We start from the raw sequence: 26,847 nt of genomic DNA, 5'->3' as shown, positions 1-26,847 counted from the left end.
GTGAAGAACAACTTACTCTGGCTAAGCTCGGCTGCTGCAGCCCAGTCAATCCACGACTCCAGACAGCTCTCCCGGGACCTCTTCACTGCAGGCAGTCCTGGGGCCACTCACTCAGGGTACTGAATACAGGATGGCACGTGCACAGGGATGTCAGGAGGGGAAAGAGAAACCGACCATACCACAGTCAAGTGCCAAACACCAGTGAGCAATACAAATCACCCTGTCCAGGCCCGGAAGAAACAGTTTCTGGCTCTGTGATGACTTGGGTGGACTGCTGCAGCTAGAACCTCAGGAAATGAGAACTGCAGCCAGGGGTGCTGCCCTGGGCCTCAGAGACTGTACCTACTCGGGGAGCAATCGTGAGGATTAAAGGGGCTAAACTAGGACCTACGTTTAGCTCAACACATGTTAGTGCCTGGGTTCAAACTCTGGCTCCTCCCCTAAACTGGGCAATCGTTTCAGCCTTCTTTGTGCCTCATGGTGAATGGCTATCTTGTACGGTTTCTGTAAGCCAAAGCATTTTAAGTGCCTAGAACAGTGCCTGACATATGGAAGCATGAGTTGTTATAATTATTATTTCTATGGCAATAACGACTCTGTGTCTTACCTTGTTGGTTTGTGCAAACCAGAATTAGAATATAGCTCTCCTAACTCAAGACTCCAAATATTCTCCCTATTTAAAACCTTGATGCAAAACTCTCTTCTACATTCTGACCATCCATACTAACCAGGACCCTACTTGACTTTATGTACAGCCAGCTATCAGTCTGGATTTCTAAGACCTGGGCAGACCCAAGGTCTCATGCTATGGCCAGTGCCAGGGATATCCCAGGGCCAGCAACTCTAGGCCTATAAGGGTCTTTCAAACTGCCCCAGATGAAGGGGGCTCAGACAGAATCTGAGGAGCCTGATATTCACCTTGCTGGTTTTGTCAATAATGAAGTAGGACTGAAAAGAAAAGTTCTTCCCAGTCTCTGCCAAAAAGAGCTCTGTGTTGCTACGGGTACACTGCTGACGTTTAAAAGGGCCACCACTGGGATGCATTCCCAAAATTTAAAATTACAAATGGAAAAGAGGAAATACTATGCTGCAAACTAAACTGGTTCACTGTGCATTAGTTATGGGACAGGCTTTTATTTATAAATTAAGGTCCCCCAAGACAGGAGTCATAGGGCAAAGGGTTTAACAGCAGACTTACTTAAAAAAAAAAAAAAAGACTGAAAAGACCAAAGGGTCACATATTTTAAACTGCACTGTTTGTACCCAAAGAAGCATCTGACCCCAGATGTTCCAGACTCTTCGCCCTGAACACTGTCTCCAAACTGCCCCCATCTTGGGGGAGCTATGGACGGCATCGATGCTCAGAGGGTGGACTCTAGCAAGTCTGGAGCCCCCTCTTCCTCCCTCCACCATCCCACACGGGCCTACTCTACCTCCTCCTCCAAGGAGGGGTCTCTCCTGGGCAGTACCCCCACCAAAACCTCAGAACTCCTCCCATATCTACAAGGATGCAACCTTTCAAGGCCAGACACCGCAGACAAGCCATCTTTAATCCTCAGGTACTTGGTGCGGGTTTGCCTAATAAATGCTGATGAAAACTGAAAAGGAATGAAGGGAGGATTTAGATAAGTGAGAACTGTAACTTACCAGCTGCTGAATAACTCTCTCCACCAATGTTGAAAATGTAATGTCCTCAGTTTCTCTGTTATCGAACACATATTTAATCAGCTTGGCAATGGTTTCCGTATCTGTTTCTGACTCAAACTCATAGCCTTTGCTTTCCTGGAATATTTGGTTAGACATACTGTCAGATAACGGTCATTGTGCAATGCTGGCCTGGCCAGCTCCCTCTCCTCCCTTATGACTTGTCCTTGGAGTGACTTAAGGCGAGAACAAGGAAAACAGGGAAGGGATGAGAAATGTCTGCCTGAATCCCACAGCCTAACACAGCTGAGTCACTGTAGTCCTCCCTGAGATCATCCCACCTCAGAAGCTTGTCCTTGTAATTAATCTGGATGTTGCAAAAAATGTAGCAATCAAAATGATCAAATACATTGAGTCAAATCCACCACCTCCCAACCACCACCACAACCTCTTCATACTTGAGACGCTTGCGTCTGTCTTCCCACCCTGCATTCCATTTGGTGTATGAGTCCGTATGTTATTTAGTGAACACACTTTGTTCTTTAGATCCTGCTGTGAATCTAAAACAACCTTTGAGGTAAATGAGAATGCCCTTTTCTCTCCTCCAGCGAGATCTGAGAAGGAGGCTGAGCCAGGGATAAGGTCTGCATCCAGTGTGGTGATGTAGCCAAGGGTGGATGGCAATTTGCTCCTGCCTTTTTTTCCAGCAGGAAATAAGCTGCTTGGAAAGTTTCTGGGAAAGACCAATATCACTCGACTTAGACGTTACCCAGGGGAAGAATCTTACCAGAAATTTCCTCAGGTCTTTGTAATTTGTGATGATCCCATTATGGATGACAACGAATTCTGGAAGAAAAGTTTAGTCAAGAGAGAAATGCTATGAAGACATGAAGTTCAAGTCAGATGTGAAGACAGACAATTTGACAGCTTGAAACTCTATGAACTTTGCTTATATAGACACTTGTGTTAAGTAAACTTCATTTATAGAGATGAGAACTGACAACTGCCATGACTACAATTTAAACCTGAGGAAATAACACATTTCTCCTTTGATGAAAAGCATCCATCAGGCTGGCCAGGCACTGAGTTCTGATTTGTGGGCTACAATATCATGAAATAGACTTTGGTATTTATGTCAAGTGAGATGACTAACCCTTCTTTATCTATTAACTGTCTTCATATCCACTCCCTTCTCCATTTTTTTTCATATCTATTGTGACATTGTTCCCTCACATTGTTTTCTTAACCCTGTCACACTTTCTCTGATCAGAGCCTATTGCCTTAACTTCCCATCAACAATTTGTTTTCAGGAATCTATGTTTTTTTTGTAAAAGACTTCTTTGTGTAATTTTGGTATGCAGTGCAGCTGTTGGGTATAAGTCTTCCTTGAAAGTATGCTCTTCAATTATCACTGATGAGTTAGAGAAATCTTACAAATCTTATTTCCCAGTTGTTTTATTTTCAATTACTCATCCTGAGTCAGGGCAGGCACTTCCAAGTTTGGGTGTGGGGGGATCTCCTTGGAGCCTCCCTGCTTTGGGGACACAGACTCACTGTCTGCAGTGAGGTGGGGTCCACCCTATCATGTGAGTGGGCAGGAGGCTGGGGCTGATGTGGCTGCTCTGCTGAGAGGCACGCAGCGGGCTTTCCTGTTCTCTGGAAGAGGCTTCACTCTTCCAAACTGGGCAGGGAGGAGCTGGCACCAGGCACCACAGTGTGAACAGGGGCGAAAGCACCAGGGAGGTGCTATCTCCTGTGGCCTGGCTTCACCAACAACTAACAGTAAGTGAGGCTTGTCAAGTGTTTAGTTAACAGTATTGAGTGGGCCAAAAAGTTTGTTTGGGGTTTTCCCCTAAGATGTTACAGAACAAATTTTTCAGCCAACACAGTAAATACCCCTGGTGGCTCAGATGGTAAAGAAGCTGCCTGCAGTGTGGGAGACCAGGGCTTGATTCCTGGGTCAGGAAGATTCCCTGGACAAGGAAATGGCAAGCCACTTCAGTATTATTGCCTGAAGAATCCCCATGGACAGAGGAGCCTGGTGGGCTACAGTCCATGGGGTCACACAGGGTCAGACACGACTGAAGTGACTAACATGTTCAACATGTTCAATAAATACCCCACAATGACTCTTATGTATCTGATCCCTGCTCTAATACGATGCTTGGCAAGAACTTCCATTATGCTGCGTTCTGGAATCAGCCTGGGGTTGGGGGGCCCTGGCTGACTCCAGAGATCATTCTCTCTCCCGGACACTCTTCCCGTCATGACTGAGTGTGGGTTGTGGGGGCTTCTGGCCTGACCAGGCCCAAACTAGAGTGGAGACCCTGTAGATGATGTCTCAGATCTTTGTCACCCCTGAAGCCCCGGAAGGAGTCAGGGATTGTCCCCTTTCTCCTTCTTGTATGCCCGTGTGTCCTGCTCCCAGAGGCCCTGACACCCCTGGGGGCTGAGCACGTAGTCTGAGAGTTTCCAGCGGTAGCGCCAAACCTACAAGTCCTGCCCACATGAGAGGGACCTGGGGGCATCACCTAAGAGAACTACCACACAAAGAACTATGCTGGGGGCTCAGGCAAGTTATGTGGACCCAGGTCCACTGGGGGCTGACTTGGTGCAGGGCTAGCTGGAAGGCCAGGATTGGAGCAGGCAACCCAGATGTCAGACAAGATCAGCACTTCTGCCTACCCTGGCAAGGACAACCCTCTGCAGAGGCAGGGCTGGTACAGCTGGATGAGAGGTGAACGCGTACCTTCCCTCAGGCACTCTGCCCTCTGGAACACCCTGGTCCTTAATCGAGAAACAATGCCCAGGTCTTCAACCCTCTGGACCACCAAGTCCCCCTGAGGCTGGGTCCCCAGAGCCAACAGAATCTGTGGGAAGGGCCACTGTGTTCCTGTGGATGCCCGTGGGGTGAGCACTACCCCACAGGCGTCTGCAGATAGGAGGCCAGGTTGAATTTGCCTCCTGTCCAGCAGCCAGGGTCACCAGTTTGGATACTCAGGGAAGACAGGGCTGCTGAGAAGCCCGTTGGTGTTGAGTGTGGATCAACTCTGACACACACGTCACAGGGCCAGTCACAACCACTGGGACGGGGGAGCAAGGCTGTACTACATACCGTTGCCTTTGTCTGAGCGCTGTGGGTGGCTGTTGACAGCATTGGGGACCCCATGAGTGGCCCAACGTGTGTGGGCAATGCCAAAGTGGGTCTCAAACTCCACCTTCAAGTCCATGCTGTCTTGTTCTAGATGAAGGAAAAATGTATGCCACACTTTAAAAATAAGCATTGATGTGATGCTGTTACCTAAGGTGGCTTCATTAAATGGAGACACAGCCACACCAAAAGTACATTTCATCACAAACCACAAAGGCCCCATTCTGGGGGCTTCTGCCAGACCCTTGCGTTACTTAGTACTTATCAATAACTTAAGTCACTTACTTGAAATAAACTTGCTTTAAAAATAAAATTATAGGTCCCTACCATAAATGGGAAAGCAGTATCATTTGCCAGAAAAATTAAAATACATAAGTACTAAATATTGAAAACAATTCTCAGAGCACCATCACCTGAAATAAACCATCCCATGTTCTGGGCAACAGTTTTGCAACATGGATTTAACCCTCCTTCCGTTTTTCCATGCTTGAATAGGTTAAGTTTTTAGTCTCCAATGCTGTTGGAATGAAAGATTTTTAAAGTCACCTAGGCTATATTTCGGAGAAGGCAATGGCACCCCACTCCAGTACTCTTGCCTGGAAAATCCCATGGACAGAGGAGCCTGGAAGGCTGCAGTCCATGGGGTCGCTGAGGGTCAGACACGACTGAGCGACTTCACTTTCACTTTTCACTTTCATGCATTGGGGAAGGAAATGGCAGCCCACTCCAGTGTTCTTGCCTGGGGAATCCCAGGGACGGCAGAGCCTGGTGGGCTGCCGTCTACGGGGTCGCACAGAGTCGGACACGACTGAATTGACTTAGCAGTAGTAGGCTATTTTTACTCTCATTTGGCAAGTCTTCCACTTACTGTAAAGTTCTTCATCAAGAGCTTTGACATTTCCTCTTTTCTTGACTAGCTGGATATGCCTTTCTTTGACTTCATTATTATTTCCATCAATTGCCACACCTGTAAAGTAAACATGATTTTTGTATTGGCATTTGTTTTGTCTCTCACACTTCACTGTAGGGAGCAACCCAGGGTGAGGGCTATAGAACCGAGTTTATTAATTCTCATTCTTTAGGCCTGCAGCCGAGAAGAGAACCAGACAGTGTTAGAATATCAACTTGGAAACAAGAGGCTATGACTGCGGCAGTGCTTACCGGCAAGCAAGGCACACAAGCCTAGAGCCCCTGCTGCGGCCGCTAACCCAGGATGACTCCTAGAGGCCTGTCTGCAGGACGGGTTGCCACCACATCTGCCACCAAAGGCAGGGGGCTCATTCAAGAATGCTTCTGTGCTTTGCATTCTGCTACGTTAGCAACAGTGTTTCCACTGCACCAGTGTTTCTGCAATCTTTCATCTTGCTTTCTATTAAGAATTTATGGCGGTGGCGGTGGTTTAGTCGCTAAGTTGTGTATGACTCTTGCGACCTCATGGATTGTAGTCTGCCAGGCTCCTCTGTCCATGGGATTCTCCAGGCAAGAATGCTGGAGTGGGTTGCCTTTTCCTTCTCCAATTAAGCATTTATAGGGATATATAATTATCTGGCTCTTCTTTTTCTCCTAAGGCTGCTTAATTAAAAATGGGAACAGACTAAATAGCCACCTCTTATGTGGATGGAGAAGTGAACTGTGAGATAGCCATCCAGAAGAGTACTGTGCAGTCACTTAGATTATGTTAGGAAGCATTGAGGATAATGGAAAATGACAAGGCAAGGGAAAGAAGAATAAAAAATTACAGAACTGCATAAGCGTAATTAGGGAAAAACAATAAATAACTGTGATACCTCACTGTCCCCAGACACCAGATAACCAGAAGAGGTACTGATATTGACGGGGGCGCTTCTGATGGACTCTTTCTTGCCCTTGTTTTTCCTTTCTACTTTTCCATAGAAATTTCAAATTTCTTTAATGAACAAGCATTATATTTGCATGGTGGTCTCCTGCAGAGCTTACCTGCTGAGTCATAGCCTCTGTACTCAAGCCGCTGCAGGCCCTTGATGAGGGTTTCAAAAATCTCCTTCCTTGTCCGGGGGACTCTGTAATTCATGTAGGCAAAGATTCCTGTTAAAAGAGGGGGAAATTATACATTTTCAAAACACTTAGTTCATGTTTAGAAGAAAACACTTCTGGGGACACAGACACCACTGGAGGTGCATCACTGGAGAGCTTCCTCTGCAGGCCTTCCCCAGACACGATGGGAGAAGAGCCGAACTCCCTTCCTGCTTCTAGAAGGGCACAGTATGCGGTCCTCCTGCAGTGACTGAAGAACCCATGAAGCCTGTGAAGAACACGCACACACACAGCATGGCCTTGTGATTCCACGATTTCTCTGCTGGACATACTTGTAGAAGACATCGTCGACTGTGGCAGCATTTATAATAGAAAAGATCAGCAAAACAAAGCAACTACCTAGGGACACCTGGCAGTCCCCGCTATGTGAACTGCTTGGTTTGCACCGAACACTCCTAGGAAGAATGGTAAGGAGATCACCTCAGCCTCCCGCCACGGGCAGGAGCAGGGGCTGGGGCCTTAGTTCCACTTTCCACTTGGCCTTGTGGCTTGGAGCATTACATTTAACAAGCACTACTGTTATACAATCAGTTCAGTTCAGTTCAGTCGCTCAGTCGTGTCCGACTCTCTGCGACCCCATGAATTGCAGCACGCTGGGCCTCCCTGTCCATCACCAACTCCCGGAGTTCACCCAAACTCATGTCCATCGAGTCAATGATGCCATCCAGCCATCTCATCCTCTGTCATCCCCTTCTCCTCCTGCCCCCAATCCCTCAAAGCATCAGAGTCTTTTCCAGTGAGTCAGCTCTTCACATGAGGTGGCCAAAGTACTGGAGTTTCAGCTTTAGCATCAGTTCTTCCAAAGAACACCCAGGACTGATCTCCTTTAGGATGGACTGGTTGGATCTCCTTGCAGTCCAAGGGACTCTCAAGAGTCTTCTCCAACACCACAGTTCAAAAGCATCAATTCTTCAGCTCTCAGCTTTCTTCACAGTCCAACTTTCACATCCATACTTGACCACTGGAAAAACCATAGCCTTGACTAGATATACCTTTGTTGGCAAAGTAATGTCTCTGCTTTTTAATATGCTGTCTAGGTTGGTCATAACTTTCCTTCCAAGCAGTAAGCGTCTTTTAATTTCATGGCTGCAGTCACCATCTGCAGTGATTTTGGAGCCCCCCAAAAATAAAGTCTGACACTGTTTCCACTGTTTCCCCATCTATTTCCCATGAAGTGATGGGACCGGATGCCATGATCTTAGTTTTCTGAATGTTGAGTTTTAAGCCAACTTTTTCACTCTCCTCTTTCATTTTCATCAAGAGGCTTTTTAGTTCTTCTTCACTTTCTGCCATAAGGGTGGTGTCATCTGCATATCTGAGGTTATTGATAGTTCTCCCGGCAATCTTGATTCCAGCTTGTGCTTCTTCCAGCCCAGCATTTCTCATGATGTGCTCTGCATATAAGTTAAATAAGCAGGGTGACAATATACAGCCTTGACATACTCCTTTTCCTATTTGGAACCAGTCTGTTGTTCCATGTCCAGTTCTAACTGTTGCTTCCTGACCTGCATACAGATTTCTCAAGAAGCAGGTCAGGTGGTCTGGTATTCCCATCTCTCGCGTGGAGAATTTTGAGCATTACTTTACTAGCATGTGAGATGAGTGCAACTGTGAGGTAGTTTGAGCATTCTTTGGCATTGCCTTTCTTTGGGATTGGAATGAAAACTGACCTTTTCCAGGCTTGTGGCCACTGCTGAGTTTTCCAAATTTGCTGGCATATTGAGTGCAGCACTTTCACAGCATCATCTTCCAGGATTTGAAATAGCTCAACGGGAATTCCATCATCTCCACTAGCTTTCTTCGTAGTTGATGCTTTCTAAGGCCCACTTGACTTCACATTCCAGGATGTCTGGCTCTAGGTGAGTGATCACACCATTGTGATTATCTTGGTCATGAATAGCAAGCATCAAATCATCTCTTGGCCCCACAGGGAATCCTTATCATCAAGGAAGGTCTACCAGTCAGAAGATTTTGTTTGGCTTTATTTTCAGCATTCATATATCAAAACAAGATTTTCCCAAATAGAAAAAAACAGTCATCATGATGGTTCTTTTCAAACTCCTCCACTCCAGTGCTTGAGACTATGAACCCTAGGTCTGTGTATGTCTGGCTCTGGGAGTGTTCCAAAACATCACCTCTCTGTCCTTTTGCCCTACTTGCCTCTCTCACAGTTCAGCTCCAACCCCACCTTCTGGGGCAGGCTTATCCGGGCCCTGACCAGAAGTGTTTGCTTGCTCTGGTGGCTGCCCAGTGCTCTTACATCCTGAGACATCTAAATCTCCTGACAGAGTCACAGGCAGGTGCTTCTATCTTTATATTTCTTACTGTGTCTTGGCACATGGTCCTTGTTCAATAAATGCATGGTTATTTGCATAAGGGTTAGTTGCTCAGTTGTGTCCGACTCTTTGAGACCCCATGGATTATAGCCTGCCAGACTCCTCTGTCCATGGAATTCTCCAGAAAAGTATACTGGAGTGAATTTCCATTCCCTTCTCCAGGGGATCTTCCCAACCCAGGGACTGAACCCAAGTCTCCTGCATTACAGGTGAATTCTTTTACTGTCTGAGCCACCAGGGATGCTAAATAAAATGACCCCAAATCTGTATTAACTTAAGAGTCCATTGATGGATGAATGAACAAAGGAACTGTGGAATATATATATATGTAATATTAATGGAATATCATCCAGCCATAAAAAAGAAAGAAATCCTGCCATTTGTGACAATATGCATGAATTTTAAGGGCAATATGCTAAGTGAACTATATCAGACAGAGAAAGGCAAATATTGTATGAACTCACTTATATATAGAATCTAAAAAAAACTAACTCATGAATAAAGAAATCAGATTAGTGGTTTCCAGAGGTAGGGGGTAAGGGGTGAGGGAATTAGGTGAAGGTGGTCCACAGGTACAAACTTCCAGTTATAAGATTAATTCTGTGGATGTAATGTACAGCATGGTGACTACAGTTAATAATATTCCATTGTATATTTCAAAGTTGTTAAGACAGTAGATCTTAAATGCTGTTATCACAGTGAAAAAATTAAATTATGTGAGGTGATGAATATTAATTAATCTTACTGGGGGTAATCATTCTGCAATATGTATATATATGCATGAATGCATGCTAAGTTGCTTCAGTCATGTTTGACTCTTTGCAACCCCATGGACTGTAGCCTACCAGGCTCCTCTGTCCATGGGGATTCTCCAGGTAAGAATACTGGAGTGGGTTTTGCCACGCCCTCCTCCAGAGGATCTTCCTGACCCAGGGATCAAACCCACATCTTTCATGTCTCCTGCATTGGCAGGCAGGTTCTTTACCGCTAGCACCACCTTGGAAGCCCATGTACATACATAAACAGCTATATATATAACACATACCAATACATATATACATATACAAATCACTATGTTGTGTACCAGTCAGTCCTAAATATTCATTGGAAGGACTGATGCTGAAGCTGAAGCTCCAATACTTTGGCCAACTGATGCAAAGAACTGACTCATTGGAAAAGACCCTGATGCTGGGAAAGACTGAAGGCAGGAGGAGAAGGGGACGACAGAGGATGAGATGGTTGGATGGCATCACCGACTCGATGGACATGAGTTTGAGCAAGCTCTGGGAGTTGGTGATGAATAGGGAAGCCTAGCATGCTGCAGTCCATGGGGTCATAAAGAGTCAGACACAACTGAGCAACTGAACTGAACTGATATTGTGTACCTTAAACTTACACAATGTTATATGTCAGCTATATCTCAATAAAACTGGAGAAAATATTTGCCAAAGATAAACCTTGGAGAAGGCAATCTGCCAAAATATAACTGAGGACTGATAATAATTATATAGCAAACCACTCATGTGATATTTCTGTAATGTTTCTAGATTATATTCAAGTTAATGCTGTATAATTGAATGAATGATTAAACTTCAATTAAGTAAATATTATATTCCACCGACTTGATGGATATGAGTTTGAGCAAGCTCCAGGAGTTGGCGATGGACAGAGAAGATGGCTGGACAGCATACCGATTCAGTGAACATGAACTTGGGCAAACTACAGAAGGTGGTGAGGGATAGGGAGACCTGGTATGCTGCAGTCCATGCGGTTGCAAAGAATCGGATACGACTGAGCAACTGAACTGAACGGAACTGAAGCAGTAACAAGGGTCACATCACATGAAATTTAACTTGCTAAAATTAATCTAGACACACTCAGTCAAAAAAAGATGATAAAATTATACAGTGCTAAACATTATATTTTGCATTTCTAGGTACTGGATGCTACCGTATATAGGATATATTTGCATACAAGTATTAAGATGCAGAATTTATATTTTAAAACATGCGCAGTGTGCTTTCTGAGCAGTTACAGATGTTTCCTTTTAAAAATGGCCAAGGATAATTTTGGTAGTCAGTTATTTTTGTCTTCTAGGTCAGGTGAGAAGCACTTCCCCAGCTAAGCATCTGTGCTTCAAGAGCTCACAATTTATCCTACACTTCAAACCTAAACATGTCTGGCCAGAAGATATATTTTTGTCAACTTGTTTAAATATAAAAAAAGACCGTTACTTTTTAATGTAAATTTTTAACAGCTCTATTACGATAGAGGGGCTTCCCTGATGTCTCAGTTGGTAAAGAACCTGCCTACGATGCAGGAGACCCAGGATCAATCCCTGGTTTGGGAAGATCCCCTGGAGAAGAAAATGACAACCAACTCCAGTATTCTTGCCTGGGAAACCCCATGGACAGAGGAACCTGGCAGGCTACAGTCCACAGGGTTGCATGGAGTTGCACACGACTGAGCAACTAAACCACCACCGTTGGGATACAAGTCATATGTTGTTGTTGTTCAGCTGCCCAGTCATGTCTGACTTTTTGCGACCCCATGGACTGCAGCATACGAGGCCTCCCTGTCCCTCACCATCTCCCGGAGTTTGACCAAGTTCATGTTCATTGCACCGGTGATGCCATCCAGCCATTTATCTTCCTTCTGCTCTCAATCTTTCCCAGCATCAGGGACTTTTCCAATGAGTTGTCTGTTCGCATCAGATGACCAAAATACTAGAGCTTCTGTATCAGTCATTGCAGTGAATATTCAGGATTGATCTCCCTTAAGATCGACTGATTTGATCTCCTTGCTGTCCAAGGGACTTTCAGCAGTCTCCTGCAGCACCACTTAAAGGCGTCAATTCTTTGGCCTTCTGCCTTCTTTACGGTCCAGTTCTCACAACTGTACCTGACCACTGGGAAGACCATAGCCTTGACTATACGGACTTTTACCAGTAGAGTAATGTCTCTGCTTTTCAACACATTGCCTAGGTTTGTCATCGCTCCCCTGCCAAGAAGCAATCATCTTCTGATTTCATGGCTGCAGTCACAATTCACCATGATTTTGGAGCCCAAGCAGAGGAAACCTGTCACTACTTCCACTTTTCCCCTTCTATTTACCATGCAGTAATGGGAGTGGATGCCGTGATCTAAGTTTTTTTAAATATTTAGCCTTAAGCCAGCTCTTTCACTCTCCTCCTTCACCTTCATCAAGAGGCTCTTTAGCTCCTCTCCACTTTCTGCCACTAGAGTGGTATCATCCGCCTACTGGAGGTTGTTGATGTTTCTTCCACCTATCTTGATTCCAGCTTGTACCTCATCCAGCCCAGCATTTCTCATAAGTCACATACCATAATATTATACACTTGAAATAGTGTATAATACAATGGTTTTTAAGTATATTCACAGAGTTGTGTAGCCATCACCAAAATCTATGATTAGGTAAAACTTTTCATAATATTAACTTTTCTGGAAAAAAAAAAAAAAGGCAGGAAGTTCCCTGGAGGGATATGGTGAAATTCCAATCAATGTAAAGAGCATATAGCTATGAGAGATGGAGCAACTCACTAAACCATTTTTGTATCTTTTAAACTGCAAAACTTTCCTGGCACCTTGGGAATTGTTCTAGAATTATACCTGCACCTCGCAAAACAGAGCTAACAGCCACTGCAAATGACACAAAGGCCCACCCACAGGCCAGTTCTTTTAAATCCAAAATACTCTTCCTAAAGAGTGCTGTCTGGCTCTGCTCTCCAACTCCCCCCTGTAATTCCCCTTCCTCTGGGTCACACTTCACTTCTGAACTCACGTCAGGCACATATACATCTCTGGCTCTGAGATCTGCAACAGCCTCCTTGCTTGTGGCTGCCTTGACAGCTGCTCCACAGTCCCTGATGGGCTGGAACAAGCTGGAACGGCTAAAGGGTCCCGGCCCTCAGGAGCACCAGCTGTGTCCACACCCAGTTGCGAGGCTTGGCAGCCACTCAGACACTGTTTGGTTGATTACTGTGGTGAGAGGGGTTGCCAAGAAGTGGTTTTCAAGGTCTTTGCGCAAGAAGGCATAAATCTAACTTTTAACATGAAATCTCTAGCATACCAACATGTGTTCAGTAAGTTCTTTTAAGCACTGTTTCTCTCCTCTGCTCTTGGCTGCACTTTCCCTGCATGCGACCAGATGAGAGCAAATAAACCAGCACCTCCATGAGGCTCTTATTTTTTAAAAACTAATGAAATAGAATACGAAGCTGCTTTCTTAGGAATCTTGCTTGCTATTCATGTCAGATTTCCCTTCTGGAATCCCTTCCATCAGCAATAAGAGCTGCAGAGAGAATCCATTTTTTACCTATGAAATCAGTTAAGATCAATCAGTTTTTGACAATAATAGTTTAAATTTGTGCACTCTCTTGGAAGGCAATTTGCAGTCTCTCAAATTAAAATGTACACATCTGGCGATCAAGCTTCTGCACTTCTAGGAATGTATCTAAGCAGATATCTGTGCTGAGATTCAAGTGTGCACGTATGAAGATCATTACTCAGTGCTGTTTGTGGTAGCTGAAGACTGGGGACAGCCTGAGGCCTGGCAGGGCACAAGTAAGTGATGGCGCAGCCACACACGGCCACTGCAGGGCCACAGGCAGGCAGCCATACATAGAGCATAAGGTAAAGCTGTGTGTTCTCTTGGAAAACAAGCTACACCTCCAAGATGTGTCAAGCGAAAAAGTGGCCTGCAGAGTATGTGTAAACTATCTAAGCTGGGGCAGGAAGACAAGTAGAATATTTCTGGGAGACCCAGGGAGCAGTGGCGGCCTCTGATGAGGATGTTGGATGCAAGGCAGACACTGCTCTTCCACTGCATATGTCCTTTTTGTACAGTCAGGATACTTTGCCGTGTGCCTGCATATAGTATTTTACTATGTGCTGCTATACATATTGAGAGTGGTGGGTACAGGATTGTCATCAAGCCCAGTTCAACCTCACTGTAGCTCCCAGCTCTGCTCACCTGGAGGAACAGTAGCCTCAGCAAGGGAGAAAGCACTGTCTTACAGCCAGTCTCACATGATAAAAGACAGCCTTCGGGTCACCCCACCTGAGTGACTCCTCTTTCGCCTGCTCACTAGTCTGTGACAGCGAGACGCACAGGAGGTAGCAGCTGCTGCCTTTGCCAAATATTGATTTCAAATCCCAGCCCACCCCTTGCTCTGTCTGTGTGGCCTGGAGCAAGTCACTGAGCTCCCAGCGGAGCATGGTGATGGCAGCACCTACTTCCCAGGGTTGTTGAGAGAACTCACAGGAGTCTTTGTAAAGCAACAGGACCAGTGTCTGCTGCATAGTAGTGCCTGTGTCTGTGAAAACGGAGCAGGCAAGGAGCCTCTTCCTCCTGGGGAGCATGTGGCACAAATGCAGGGATGCATAGGGCATACAAGAAGCTCTTGAAAAATGATTAAATAAAACCACAAGGAAAATAGTACCATTTTCCTGTTATTTGTTTTTGGCTTTCTCCTTGGGGAAATGATGGTTAAACCAAATGTGTGATCTGGTGACAACTTGATTAGGATGTAAATCATCCCATACACATTTCTCTGACCCACAGGGGCCACAGCACTGAGGAAGGTGCTGCTGAGACGGACCAGTCAGGGGGCCTTGCAAGGTGAGTCATGAGAGGGCGTGGTACACAGGGACCACCCCCATGCTCAGGAGATTTGCAGGCAGAGAGGCCAGATGCTGAGAGGTGGGAAAGGGGCAGAGGACTCTTGGACTGGCTCTCTGAAGAGGTGGCTTCAATTCATCCTGCAGGTGCCAGCTGACAGGTCACCCACCTGGCCTATTGCAGGCTGTCCCCTCTCCCAACTTTTAAAAAGTCACATAGCCCTTTATTTCCCATAGAGCACTTCCCTTCTTGTCTTCTGTCTGACTCCCTTCCAGATTATAACCTTCATGAGGACGGAGACCACACCTGTCTTGTTTATTTGTCTTACCCATTGTTTATTCATTGCCCAGAACCCAGAGGAGAGCCTGGTACATTTTACATGCTCAGTAATTATTTTTTTGAAAGAATAAATGCATCAATAAACGAACAGGTTTAGGGAGTTGATCTTAGAGAAGGTGACCTTGGAGCTGGGCTGGATACAGCCACTCTCAATGCACAAGCAGTGAGCACCCCAACACGTAAACACTGGGGACAGAAAGGCCAGAGAGGTAGGTAGTGCTGAGCCTGATGTCCCTGTGTGTTAGCTCCTTTCACCAGGGCAGGAAGGCACTGCGCCAGTGGAAATCCCAAGACACTCAAGCACAAAGACATATGCCCCAGCATTACCCCCCCTCAGCTACCATGTACGATGAGCATCCTAGGGCTGGAGTGGACAGCCTTCTAGATAAATGGGCCATGTCCTGGGGAAGGATCCCAGAAGGGGCTGCACAGTTCATCACAACCATCCCTACGATCAGTTATGAAGCGTCAATCTCATTTTATGTAAACCTCACAATGCCTATGCTCAGATTATGGCTCCCATGGACAGACAGGGCATTTCTGGCTCCAAGGCCAAAGAGTTGAGTAATTCACAGCTAGGTGTCCCTGACTGCAGGCAGCTCAACACTGCTGCCCCCTGAATTAGCATGAGACCCATCTCAGAATCCTGCCCCAAGGGATGAGAAATAGTTAGCAAATAGGATTTGGTCTGTGGGGAGATGCCCGCCTGGCTGCTGATGGACACACTCAGAACTCCCTGGTGGGGTCCAGGCCATCCTGATACACCCTCCCCTGACCCTAAGGAGGTCAACCTCTTCATGGGACACTCCTTTTTCTGACTCCAGCTTTCTCTTCCCATCCAGCCTCCTCCCCACAGGGCAGAGGTAAGCCACAGCAAGGCTGATTCTCACTACATACCTCCCTCTCTTGCCCAAGAGGGATGGCAAAATCCCTCCAACCTGGTTGGAAAAATGCCCAGTCCTGGGGCAGAGGCTGCCTTGGCCCAACCACTGCAGCTCAGGGTATATCCTGTGCCCACTCTGCCATCCTGGCATCCAGAGCCTCCATCAGCTTTTCAGGGTCTTTTCTTTTTAAAAAATGTATTTAATGGGAGGATAATTACTTTACAACATTGTGATGGTTTTTGCCATACATCGACATGAATCAGCCACATGTGCACATGTGTCCCCCCATCCTGAACCCCCTCCCACCTCCCTCCCCACCCTATCCCTCTGGGTGGCCCCAGAGCACCAGCTTTGAGTGCCCTGCTTCATGTATCAGACTTGCACTGGTCATCTGTCTTACATATGGTAATATACTTGTCTCAATGCTATTCTCTCAAATCATCCCACCTCGCCTTCTCCCACAGAGTCCAAATATCTGTTCTTTACATCTGTGTCTCTTTTGCTGTCTTGCATATAGGGTTGTTGTTATTGTCTTTCTAAATTCCATACATATACGTGTTAATATACTGTATTGGTGTTTCTCTTTCTGACTTACTTCACTCTTGCATAATCGGCTCCAGTTTCATCCACCTCATTAGAACTGACTCAAATGTATTCATTTTTATAGCTGAGTAATATTCCATTGTGTATATGTACCACAGCTTCCTTATCCATTTGTCTTCTGATGGACACCTAGGTTGCTTCCATGTCCTGGCTATTGTAAACAGTGTTGCGATGAACCTTGGGGTACACGTGTCTCTTTCAATTCTGGTTTCCTTGGTGTGTATGTCCAGCAGTGGGATTGCTGGGTCATATGGCAGTTCTATTTCCAGTTTTTTAAGGAATCTCCACACTGTTCTCCATAGTGGCTGTACTAGTTTGCATTCCCACCAACAGTGTAAGAGGGTTCCCTTTTCTCCACAGCTTCTTCAGCATTTACTGTTTATAGACTTTTGGATCGCAGCCATTCTGACCGGTGTGAGATGGTACCTAATTGTGGTTTTGATTTGCATTTCTCTGATAATGAGTGATGTTGAGCATCTTTTCATGTGTTTACTAGCCATCTGTATGTCTTCAGAGAAATGTCTGTTTAGTTCTTTAGCCCACTTTTTGATTGGGTTGTTCATTTTTCTAGTATTGAGCTACAGGAGTTGCTTGTATATTTTTGAGATTAATTCTTTGTCAGTTGCTTCATTTGCTATTATCTTCTCCCATTCTGGAGGCTGTCTTTTCACCTAGCTTATAGTTTCCTTCATTGTGCAAAAGCTTTAAGTTTAATTAGGTCCAAACTGTTTCTTTTTGCTTTTATTTCCATTACTCTGGGAGGTGGGTCATAGAGGATCTTGCTGTGATTTGTGTCAGAGAGTGTTCTGCCTATGTTTTCCTCTAAGAGTTTTATAGTTTCTGGTCTTACATTTAGATCTTTAATCCATTTTTGAGTTTATTTTTGTGTATGGTGTTAGAAAGCATTCTAGTTTCATTCTTTTACAAGTGGTTGACCAGTTTTTACAGCACCACTAGTTAAAGAGATTGTCTTTTCTCCATTGTATATTTTAGACTCCTTTGTCAAAGAAAAGGTGTCCATAGGTGTGTGGTTTTATCTCTGGGCTTTCTATTTTGTTCCACTGATCTACATTTCTGTCTTTGTGCCAGTACCATACTGTCTTGATGACTGTCGCTTTGTAGTATAGTCTGAAGTCAGGCAGGTTGATTCCTCCATTTCCATTCTTCTTTCTCAGGATTGCTTTGGCTATTTGAGCTTTTTTTGCGTTTTCAGGGTCCCACTCTTAAAACTGATGAGAAGAGTGAGAAAAGGTTCTAAAGGGAGAAAAACACAGATAAACACAGAGAGGCTCCAGAAGAGACTGCACATGTGAGGCGAGACAGAGACAAGCCCTGGGAGAGGGACTGTGGCCCCTTGGCCCAGCCCACCTTGGGGGTCTGCGAATTCCAACGCTCCCTTCAAATATGGCTTGAGAGGTTATCTAGGGACTCAGGACCAAAGGTCCCACAGAAGTCCATCCATGAAGGCAGGGGTGCTTCAAACCTTCAAGCGAATTTGTTATTATAACAATGACCAGATGGAGGGGCAATGTCTCTGGATTTCTAGCCAGAACTAGGATCACTGAACTCCTGGAACCTACCACCCCTGGGGTATACGAGTACCAGATGGGAAGAGGGGTCATTTGGGGCTTGGACAATGAGGGAAGAAGGTCTAAGTTGACAGAGGGTGGATTGGGGTCCATATTCTGATTCTGTGGCTATAGTTTTGGAAAACGTATCCATCTTTCCAAAGATCAGCTTCCCAATGAAAAGCACTGCCCTATGATTGAGTGCAGTCCCAGGCAGAATACCACCTGTACCTCACACAGGGTAGGGGCTTACTCCATTAGGACTATGTCACCACCCAGCAAGGCTGGCGCCCTCCAGTCAGAGGTTGCTCTTTCCACTACTACCAATAATGCTTTTCAGAATTGAGGCATCTGATGTCCTTAGTCCATGAACCTCGTAGAGATTAGATAATATTCCGAGTCCTAAATTGGAAGACACGGCCAGTGAGATCTCTGCCTCATAGAATTCCTGTGTGTGTGTGGGTGTGTAAGAGAGTATGTGTGTGTTTGAGGGTCAGGTATGTGTGTTGGGTGTGTATTGTGTGAGTACCTGTGTGTGAGTTTGTGCTTGAGTGTCAGATGTGCATGTGTGTGTGGCATGCCAGGGGAGGTAGGAGTATACTCTTCCAGGTGAGGCCTCTCAGGATGGAGGCCACCAGGCCAAGAGCAAGGGCTGTGAGGGGAGCTTTGGCCTCTCTGGATGTCCAGGCCTCCCTCATGCAGACCGGGGAGGCTACTTTATTCATGAAGCCACCCTGCAGAGTGAGAGTAAAGTGAGTAAAGATGGAGGTGTGAAGGAAGCACAAAATCCCACAGCTGGGTCCTCAAGCAGAGGCAGAGGAGCCCCTAGGCCTGGCTCAGGGTCAGGAGCGGGTTGGCTCCGCTGGGGACAGCCTTACCCTCCTTCAGGCCTCCTGGGGGCTCCAAGGGTTAAAGTTACTACAGCACTTGAACCCCTGGAATAACAGGATACTCTGCTTTCCGTGGTAAATGTGAGCAAGGCATTTTTCTTTTTAACAAAAAACTTGTGGTGTCCCCGTGCCGATAACATTTCACCATTTCACCAAAACAAAGGGGAAGCAACACACAGATACTCTAAACTGTACTGAAAAACTTTCAAGAAAAAAGTTCAAACTGCCATATTTGGCTAAACTGTTTTCTTTTTTTCCTTTTCTTTACAGTGAAATATTTCCTTTGAAAATTAAAGAGGCGGATGCCTGGATGAAATTACTTGGCTTTGTATCTAATGTATCTTCAGAACTTTCTCCCAAGAGTGTTTGTAACCTCAAGTTCCCATTCCTTTATAAGCAAATTTTTGCTAAATATAAAAATAAACTCAATTTTAAAAGCCCCATTTGCTAATCTTATATCACAAAATCTCCAGAAGGTTTCTCGGACCTCGGGAAACCCCTGATGAATAAGACTGATCGGGAAATGGCATGACGATGGAGAGGAGGAGGAGCAGGAGGAGGAGGAGGAGGGTAGCAGCCTGTGCAGAGCCCCTGCTCTGCTGGCCTCGCTGCGGCCCTCCACATGAGACTGCCAAAGAAGTCCCACAAGCAGGGGCGCTGGTGTTCGGAAGCTGCTGAGACTGGCTCCTAAGGACCAACTGTGTGCATCTCTTCCCAGTGCTAAACTCAGGGACCTCATATTTGATGACCTACCTGAAATCAGCCATGGTAACAGTATTCTTACCACAGAAACTGATGAACTAAAGAGCTAAGGAGCTGTTTAACATTTATCTGCACATCACTGGGTAGGGCGGAGAAGGCAATGGCACCATACTCCAGTACTCTTGCCTGGAAAATCCCATGGACCGAGGAGCCTGGCAGGCTGGAGTCCATGGGGACGCTAAGAGTCGGGCACGACTGAGTGACTTCACTTTCACTTTTCACTTTCATTCATTGGAGAAGGAAATGGCAACCCGCTCCAGTATTCTTGCCTGGAGAATCCCAGGGACAGGGGAGCCTGGTGGGCTGCCATCTATGGGGTCGCACAGAGTCGGACACGACTGAAGTGACTTAGCAGCAGCAGCAGCACTGGGTAGGGGGTTCTGTTTCTCAAGATTCCTGTGACTTGGAGAGGCAACAAGCTAGGTAACTTGACCCCCGAGTCTGTGCTCTATCAACTCAAGCCCAGTCTCTTCTGAGGTATCCATTCATGAACTGGACTGTTACAAGGAGGAAGGGAGTGTCAAATATGACAGGGTTCTGAGAGCCAAAAGAACTTTGGGATAGAAAGATGAGCTCTCCTGAGTCAAGTAATCTCCCTGACTTGCTGTTTCCTCAGCTAAGACAAGAGGCAAGCAAACCCCCACAAGCACCTGACAAACTCTCCTGAAAGACCCCTGTGCAGACGGTGTGTGTAGTGTGTGTGTGTGTGTCCTGGCCTGTCTTGATTCTGGGGAATAAAATCATGCCTGTGTCTTGCAGAAAGAGGTAAGTGGAGAGCAAGATGCACATTATTTATATGACATGGGAACTGACTTTTAGAGAAAGTAGAAAACTACTTGGTCCAACTGGGTATGTAGCATGATACCAGTGAAGGAAGGGATATTTAACTGATGCCCATGTTCACCTTCTGACTGCAGTGGCTCTAGTTTGAGAGTGGAGTGCTGGGACCAGAGGAGTTGGGTGTGGACCAGGAGCCCTCTGGTCAATATGCCTCTGGCTATCTGGACAATCTGTGGCTATGTGGGACTGGCAATACTGGACTATTAGGGAAAGCATCTGAAAGCAAGAATCCAACTGTAGTAGGATGAATAATGGCCCACAGAAAGGTTACTAAACATATATGGTTATAGTAGGAAATGGCAACCCACTCTAGTACTCTTGCCTGGGAAATTCTATGGACAGAGGAGCCTGGAGGGCTAATGTCCATGGAGTTGCAAAGAGTCGGACATGACTGAGCACAGACATATATATGAAGGACAAGGAAGATTTAAGAATTCACAGACAGGACATGCAATTCTTTCTGTCAAATCCCCACGCATGCATGCCACCATGCCCTTGCATATGCTGTCTGGTATGCCTAGCACCCTCTTCTCTCTGCAGAGCTCATTCTTGAAATCAGGCCTGTGGCACTGTCCCAGGTCCCCCCCGCTCTTCTGGGGAAAGTCAGTGTCCCTGTCTCCACTATGCTGGGGTCCCAAGCTCAGACTGCATGGGGGCCATTAGGTAACATCTGGGAGTGAGGCAGCTGAGTCAGCATGGGAGAACAAGGGAGTCTGCACCTGTCATTCCAGGGGCCACTGTAAACTATTCAGAAACATGGACTCGGAGTTGCTCATCTTTGGATTTTTTCAAGGGAAGTCAAAATCCTACCTAATTGTGTGAAATCTCCCTATTGTGTAGCTTGGTAAGTACAGTAATTAAAAAAATAAAGTTTCTGTTTCTGCACCAAACAGAAAGATGTCTGTCTGCTGGTCTGGCATGGGGCTGCCAGGCTAAACTTCTCAGTTCATTGAAACTTGGAGGGTCATCTGCATAGTGTGCGAAGGGTCAACTACAACTGGGTCTAGCTTCCTGTGGGAGAAGCAGCAAAGAGGAAGGGGATCAGGAGCCACTGTGAGCCTGGTCATCAGCAACTGATAAGGAAAGACCTCTAGTTCAACTCCTGCTGACCCCTGCAGAAACAGCTCCAGAGATCTGAGCTCTGAGATGGCTTCGAGGTGGCAGATCCCAGTTGAGCCACAGCCAGTCCAGAGAAAACAACTGCTCAAAGATGTGCACAGATTTCCCTGGGCCTCAATTTCCCCAAATGTAAAGTGAAGAGGGTAACCGGTTTATTCCAGGAGCACCTTCACAATTTTTTCACTATCCTGGTATCAAATAATGCACAATTATTTCTTGAATATTTTTCTATAAATTTGACAAAAGTTCCAAAACTTAAACAAGTTCATTACAAAAGGAAAACAAACAAAAAGGAAAACCAGTATCACTTGCCATATATATATATACAGACCATACAATAATCCAAAAAAACGCTAACAAACCAAACCAATGGGTTCAATTCCTGCCCACTATTGTTGTAAGCTCCGAGCCCAGGACAGCTTCTTCTGCGCAAGAATCAGAAATATGTAAAAGACACATTAGCGCCCAGCTAAGACTTTCTCTTGGCTACAAGAAAAGGAAACAATTTCCCCATGCAGGAATTCCACAAGACTTGACTTTACTGAGGGTTGGAGGGTGGGGTGTACCAGTGTGGAGCTCTGATGGGTTAGTTACAAACCAAAGCTGGGATGGAAAGTTAAGGTGGTTGTAAGGGCAGAAGGGCATCTGAGAGAAAGAAGGAGGGAGGCTGCTCATGCTAGAGGGGCAGACCCAGTGGGAGGATCTCAGTGTACCAGTCTGGCTCTAAGACCACCAGGGGGCCAAGGGCCTTGAATGCCACACTGAAGAGTTTGGAACCCAAAGCCCTTTGGCAAAATTGCCACCTTTGCCTTTTCTCTCTCCCCAGGAATGGCCTACAGGCAACCCATTATATACAATAACAATGATGCCCAGGAATCTTGACATTTTTGCTGAGGGTTAAGAAATTTAAATTGATGTCTGTTTGGCCTGGGGCAGGCTGCATCCCAAAAGTCGGCTGCCTGCTCCTCCATCAGTCGGTCCTTTTTCACTTTTACAGGAGCGCCTGGCCTCAGAAACAAGGCCTGTACAGACTTTGGCCCACAGCTCACCGCTGGCACACTCCACCCCAGTAGCCCTCAGCAAAGTCAGACAGAGGCCTTTCATGGCTTCAAACGTTCCAACAGGTCCTCCACCCACAGGAGGCTGAAATGGGTAACTGAATCCCACTCAATTAAAAAAAAAAAAAAGGCACAGTGACCTTTTGTCCCAGCAGAAGTTCTCAGCCCTGTCCCCAGCACGGAGGCGACCCAGCAAAGAGAGTAAGGGATCGCTGATGCGCGCGCCGGGCCGGCCGCCCTCCCCACCGTTAAGGGGTCACCGCGGTACTCAAGAGGCGGAGGCCCCAGCCCTCTCCCAGTCTAGGGCTTCTTCTCTCAAATTCCGCCTCACGCTCGGCGGTTGGTGTTGCTCCTTCCCAGCGCCTCCTCGAGCGCTTTTTGCAATAAAGGGGCGACAATACGGAATCCACCCTTCTAGGGACAAGAAGTTCACTCTGGGACGCGAGGAGGACGCACAGGCCCTTCCCGGGCGCACCAGGGGCCGCTCCCCACACCACCGGGGTGGAGCAGGTGTGGTCGCCTCTCCTCAGTTGCTGGAGATGGAGAGGCGGGATGGGCACCCCGAGCCCGGGGAGCACGCTAGCTTGCGTTTGGCCGCCTTTGTGGGAGACTTGGGGGCGCTTTCCTCACTGGACATGAGGTGCAGAGGAAACACACCTGCGTGTTTCGAGGGCCCAGGACAGGTCCAATTCCTTCCCCGCTGTGGGTTGCAAACTGGGGTCAGGCGACCCCCTCCTTCACTCCGCAGTGGGACGACCAACTCGGCGGCAGGCCCAGCCCGCGAGAGCCCCTCCTCAGTCGGCGCCCCCATTTCGCGCCGCCTTCAGTCCCAGGCACCCGGCTCTCGGGCCCAGGCTCTGAGAGGCGGGGACTCCGGAGCCCGCGGCCGCTGCGGCGATGGGCGCTGCACTCACCGCACATCTCGGCTGCTCCTCGTGCCCCTCCTGGATCCCGGCCTCCTCTCGCCGCTAACCGCCGACACTCCGGAGCTCGCCCGGGCCTCTGGCCCTTATAGCCGGAGCCCGGCGCCAGGGGCGGGGGCGGGGCGGGGCCTCTTTCCGCCTGTCCGCTCCCCATTGGCCGCCGGTTGTCGTGACAACGGCGGGCACCAGGCCCCTGAGAGTCTGCACGCCGCAGGCGAGGGGCGGCTTCCCGGCTGTAACACGTGCGTGCAGGAAACAGGTTGGTGGTCGCAGCAAGCTTCCTGAGTTCAGATCGAGACTCATCCACAGAGTAAGTGTGGGTGGCACCTCGAGCAGGGGCCCCAGTCGCTCTGTGCTTCAGTTTCCCCGTCTGTAGAATGGGCATAGCAATGAAACCTACCTCCCGAGATGTAATGCGGTGTCATTTAATCAAGTGTAAGTCACAGAGCCCTATGTCCCGCATAATAAACCGCGTTTCGAGTGTGAGTCCCTCTGCGTGCTAGACTCCTCTCAGCGCACAGGTAGGCTCAGAGATGGAATTAGACTGCCAAAATCCGGCAGCGGGGGCGCTGTCAGAACTTGAACCTGGGATTTACTGCAGAGCCGGAAATCCGAGGCCGGGATTCCCCAAGAATTGAGCAAAGTTGGGGGAGCCCAGGAAGCCACCCAGTCCCAGAGGTGTGCAGGCCCACTTCTCGGCGCAGCTGGCCTGCGTTCGGCAGGTCTAATCTCGGGAACCCTAATCTGGCCCCGCAGTGAGTCACCGAAGCCTGAGTTCCTGGCGGTCCCTTCCTCTCCCCTCCGCGCTTTTAGCTTGGTCTCCCGAGGAAGGTCATGAGAACTGGCCCAACATTTGCGTACTTTGAGGCCATCTGGTATTTTTTATTTTACTTAAAAAAAAAAAATTCTGAAATTCTAAACAGATACTCTTCAGTCGTATTGCTTCTACTGCTGCTAAGTCGCTTCAGTCGTGCCCGACTCTGTGCGACCCCATAGATGGCAGCCCACCAGGCTCCCCTGTCCCTGGGATTCTCCAGGCAAGAACACTGGAGTGGGTTGCCATTTCCTTCTCCAATGCATGAAAGTGAAAAGTGAAAGTGAAGTCACTCAGTCGTGTCCGACTCTTAGTGACCCCATGGACTGCAGCCCACCAGGCTCCTCTGTCCATGGGATTTTCCAGGCAAGAGTACTGGAGTGGGGTGCCATTGCCTTCTCCGTATTAGAGGGGGGTAAAAACGAAGCTTTTTACATCTTGTCTAGAACAGTTTTCCTGATGTAATCTGTCTCTAGCGTCACAAGACTCTGCAGGCCCTGGCAGGAGGAAGTGTTTATTGTACCCATTGGACCTTTGAGAAAACTGAGGCTGAGCAACGGTAAGGAGGGGGTTGGTTGAGTAAAGCTGCCGGGAAACAGGTGGTTTTCAGGAGCTGCCGCATTTGCTTTTCCCGCTCCACAGTGCACTGTCACTTTCACTCCCTCCCTCCCTCTTTCCTGAGCAGCTGGCTTCGTGCCTGTCCAAGTAGTAGGGACCTAAAGGTAAGTAAAAATAGATCTAGCTTGGGCCCTCCTGGTGCTTACAAAGTGGTGGGGAGGCAGACATTTAGTCCAGTGTCACAGAGAGCTGGGCAGTTCCAGGTAGGATATAGGGAGAGGGGCCAGACCTGGCTGATGTGGAGGGTGCCAGGCTGCCTGGAACTAGGCAGGGGCTGGAGCTGGTACAAGTGAGTATAGAGCCAGGGCAGTTGCCAGAGGAAGTCAACAGACTCAAGAACGGAGGTACTGATGTGTGCAAAGATCCTGTGGCTGAGGGCTAGAACTTGAATTGGGAGATGAGGCTCTTCTGCCCCAGACTGACCTCCACTATCTGTAACTGAGGTGGGAATAGGGTGATATTATTAGGCCCTCTGCTAGAACCAAGACACCAGGAGCCCTGAGGTCCTATCAGGGTCCACATCTGTCCCCTATCCTTCCCAGGAATTCACAGCTCCCTCTGGTGAACTGCATGAACGCTAGGACCCCTGTAGAGGTATCCGCAGTGCTGCCCTGCTTTGGGGGCCAGTCCCTGGGAGACTTTTGGGAGGACAGTGGCCTGGGGCTGGCCATGTAACTGATAGGTAACTTGGGTGTTGGTTCAGGGATCAATGGGCCCTTGACAATCTGCTTATGGACATGAGGGAGGTCAACAGAAAAGATGAGCTTGTCCCTTGTCCAGCTGGCTAGAGGGTAGACTGGTGATGCCAGGAACCCTCTTGTTACCTTCAGGGTTGAGTGGGGAGAGGCTCTCTGAGAGCAAAGGACCCAGAGCAAAGCAGATTCCTAGGATGGAGAAAGATACGTATTTTTGAAGCCCCCGGTTTCATCTCAGCCTGAAAGCCACAATCTATCCTTAGGCTTCTTAATATCAGGGCTCAGTAAATTCCTGTGCCTCACTTGAGGCACTCTGAACTGACTTTGTCATTTGCAACTAAGTCTAATCCTATTTCCTTCAACCTGTTGGAACTTGGATCCAGAGGAGGTTCAGGGGAACAATTAGGTAGCTGGTGGCCCTAGCACATAAGGTCTTGCTGACTGGAGCCCCTTCCTGGTCTCACCTTGTCCAGGACCTTTCTGGGTGGGGGCAGCTCAGGAGGCCCTGAGGTTTGGTGAAATTAAGCAATCTGACCAAAGTCACAAAGCCAGGAGCCAGGGGGCTGGTCTGGATCAAGAGACTCAACTTGGTCCCTCTCAGGAGGGAGGATATGAGACACTTTATAGATCCCTTCCCCAGCCTGGCCCTGTTCTTGTGCTTCCAGAAGGGTGAGCCTGGGTAGCTGGAGCCAGAAGCCCACAGGGCCTGGTGGAGCAGGGCCCTGAGCCTACTTCCAGTGAGTGCTGGCTGTCTAGTGCCTAGGCTGATCACCATGGCTAGCTCTTTCGAGGAGTGACCCCTGTGGCCAGCAGGGAGCTTACACTGGCATTGCAAACAGCAACCACAGACAGGGCTTCGTTTCCTGCACTTTTTTTTCACACTCAAGTCA

At 47.5% G+C, this 26,847-nt stretch overlaps 1 protein-coding gene and 1 non-coding gene across 2 annotated transcripts in view; one reads left to right on the top strand and one right to left on the bottom strand.

Moving 5' to 3' along the window:
* GFPT2 (glutamine-fructose-6-phosphate transaminase 2) overlaps positions 1-23,869 on the bottom strand; it is a 44,775-nt gene extending 20,906 nt beyond the window's left edge. The window contains exons 1-6 of the mRNA XM_052642947.1: positions 23,822-23,869; positions 6,752-6,859; positions 5,664-5,762; positions 4,760-4,885; positions 2,432-2,490; positions 1,648-1,782 (exon numbers count right to left, since the gene is read on the bottom strand). Coding sequence (XP_052498907.1) covers positions 1,648-1,782; positions 2,432-2,490; positions 4,760-4,885; positions 5,664-5,762; positions 6,752-6,859; positions 23,822-23,828 — 534 coding nt within the window. The 5' untranslated portion in view covers positions 23,829-23,869. The remainder of the gene's footprint in view (positions 1-1,647; positions 1,783-2,431; positions 2,491-4,759; positions 4,886-5,663; positions 5,763-6,751; positions 6,860-23,821) is intronic.
* TRNAR-ACG (transfer RNA arginine (anticodon ACG)) lies at positions 11,483-11,554 on the top strand. The gene has a single exon. It is a non-coding gene; the product is annotated as a tRNA-Arg (tRNA).
* Positions 23,870-26,847: the final 2,978 nt, after the last annotated feature.

This window comes from Budorcas taxicolor, chromosome 7 (assembly GCF_023091745.1).
Source record: "Budorcas taxicolor isolate Tak-1 chromosome 7, Takin1.1, whole genome shotgun sequence".
Taxonomy (NCBI): Eukaryota; Metazoa; Chordata; class Mammalia; order Artiodactyla; family Bovidae; genus Budorcas; species Budorcas taxicolor.
Note: the sequence above shows the minus strand (reverse complement) of the source record. Positions and strands in the feature narration are given on the sequence as shown.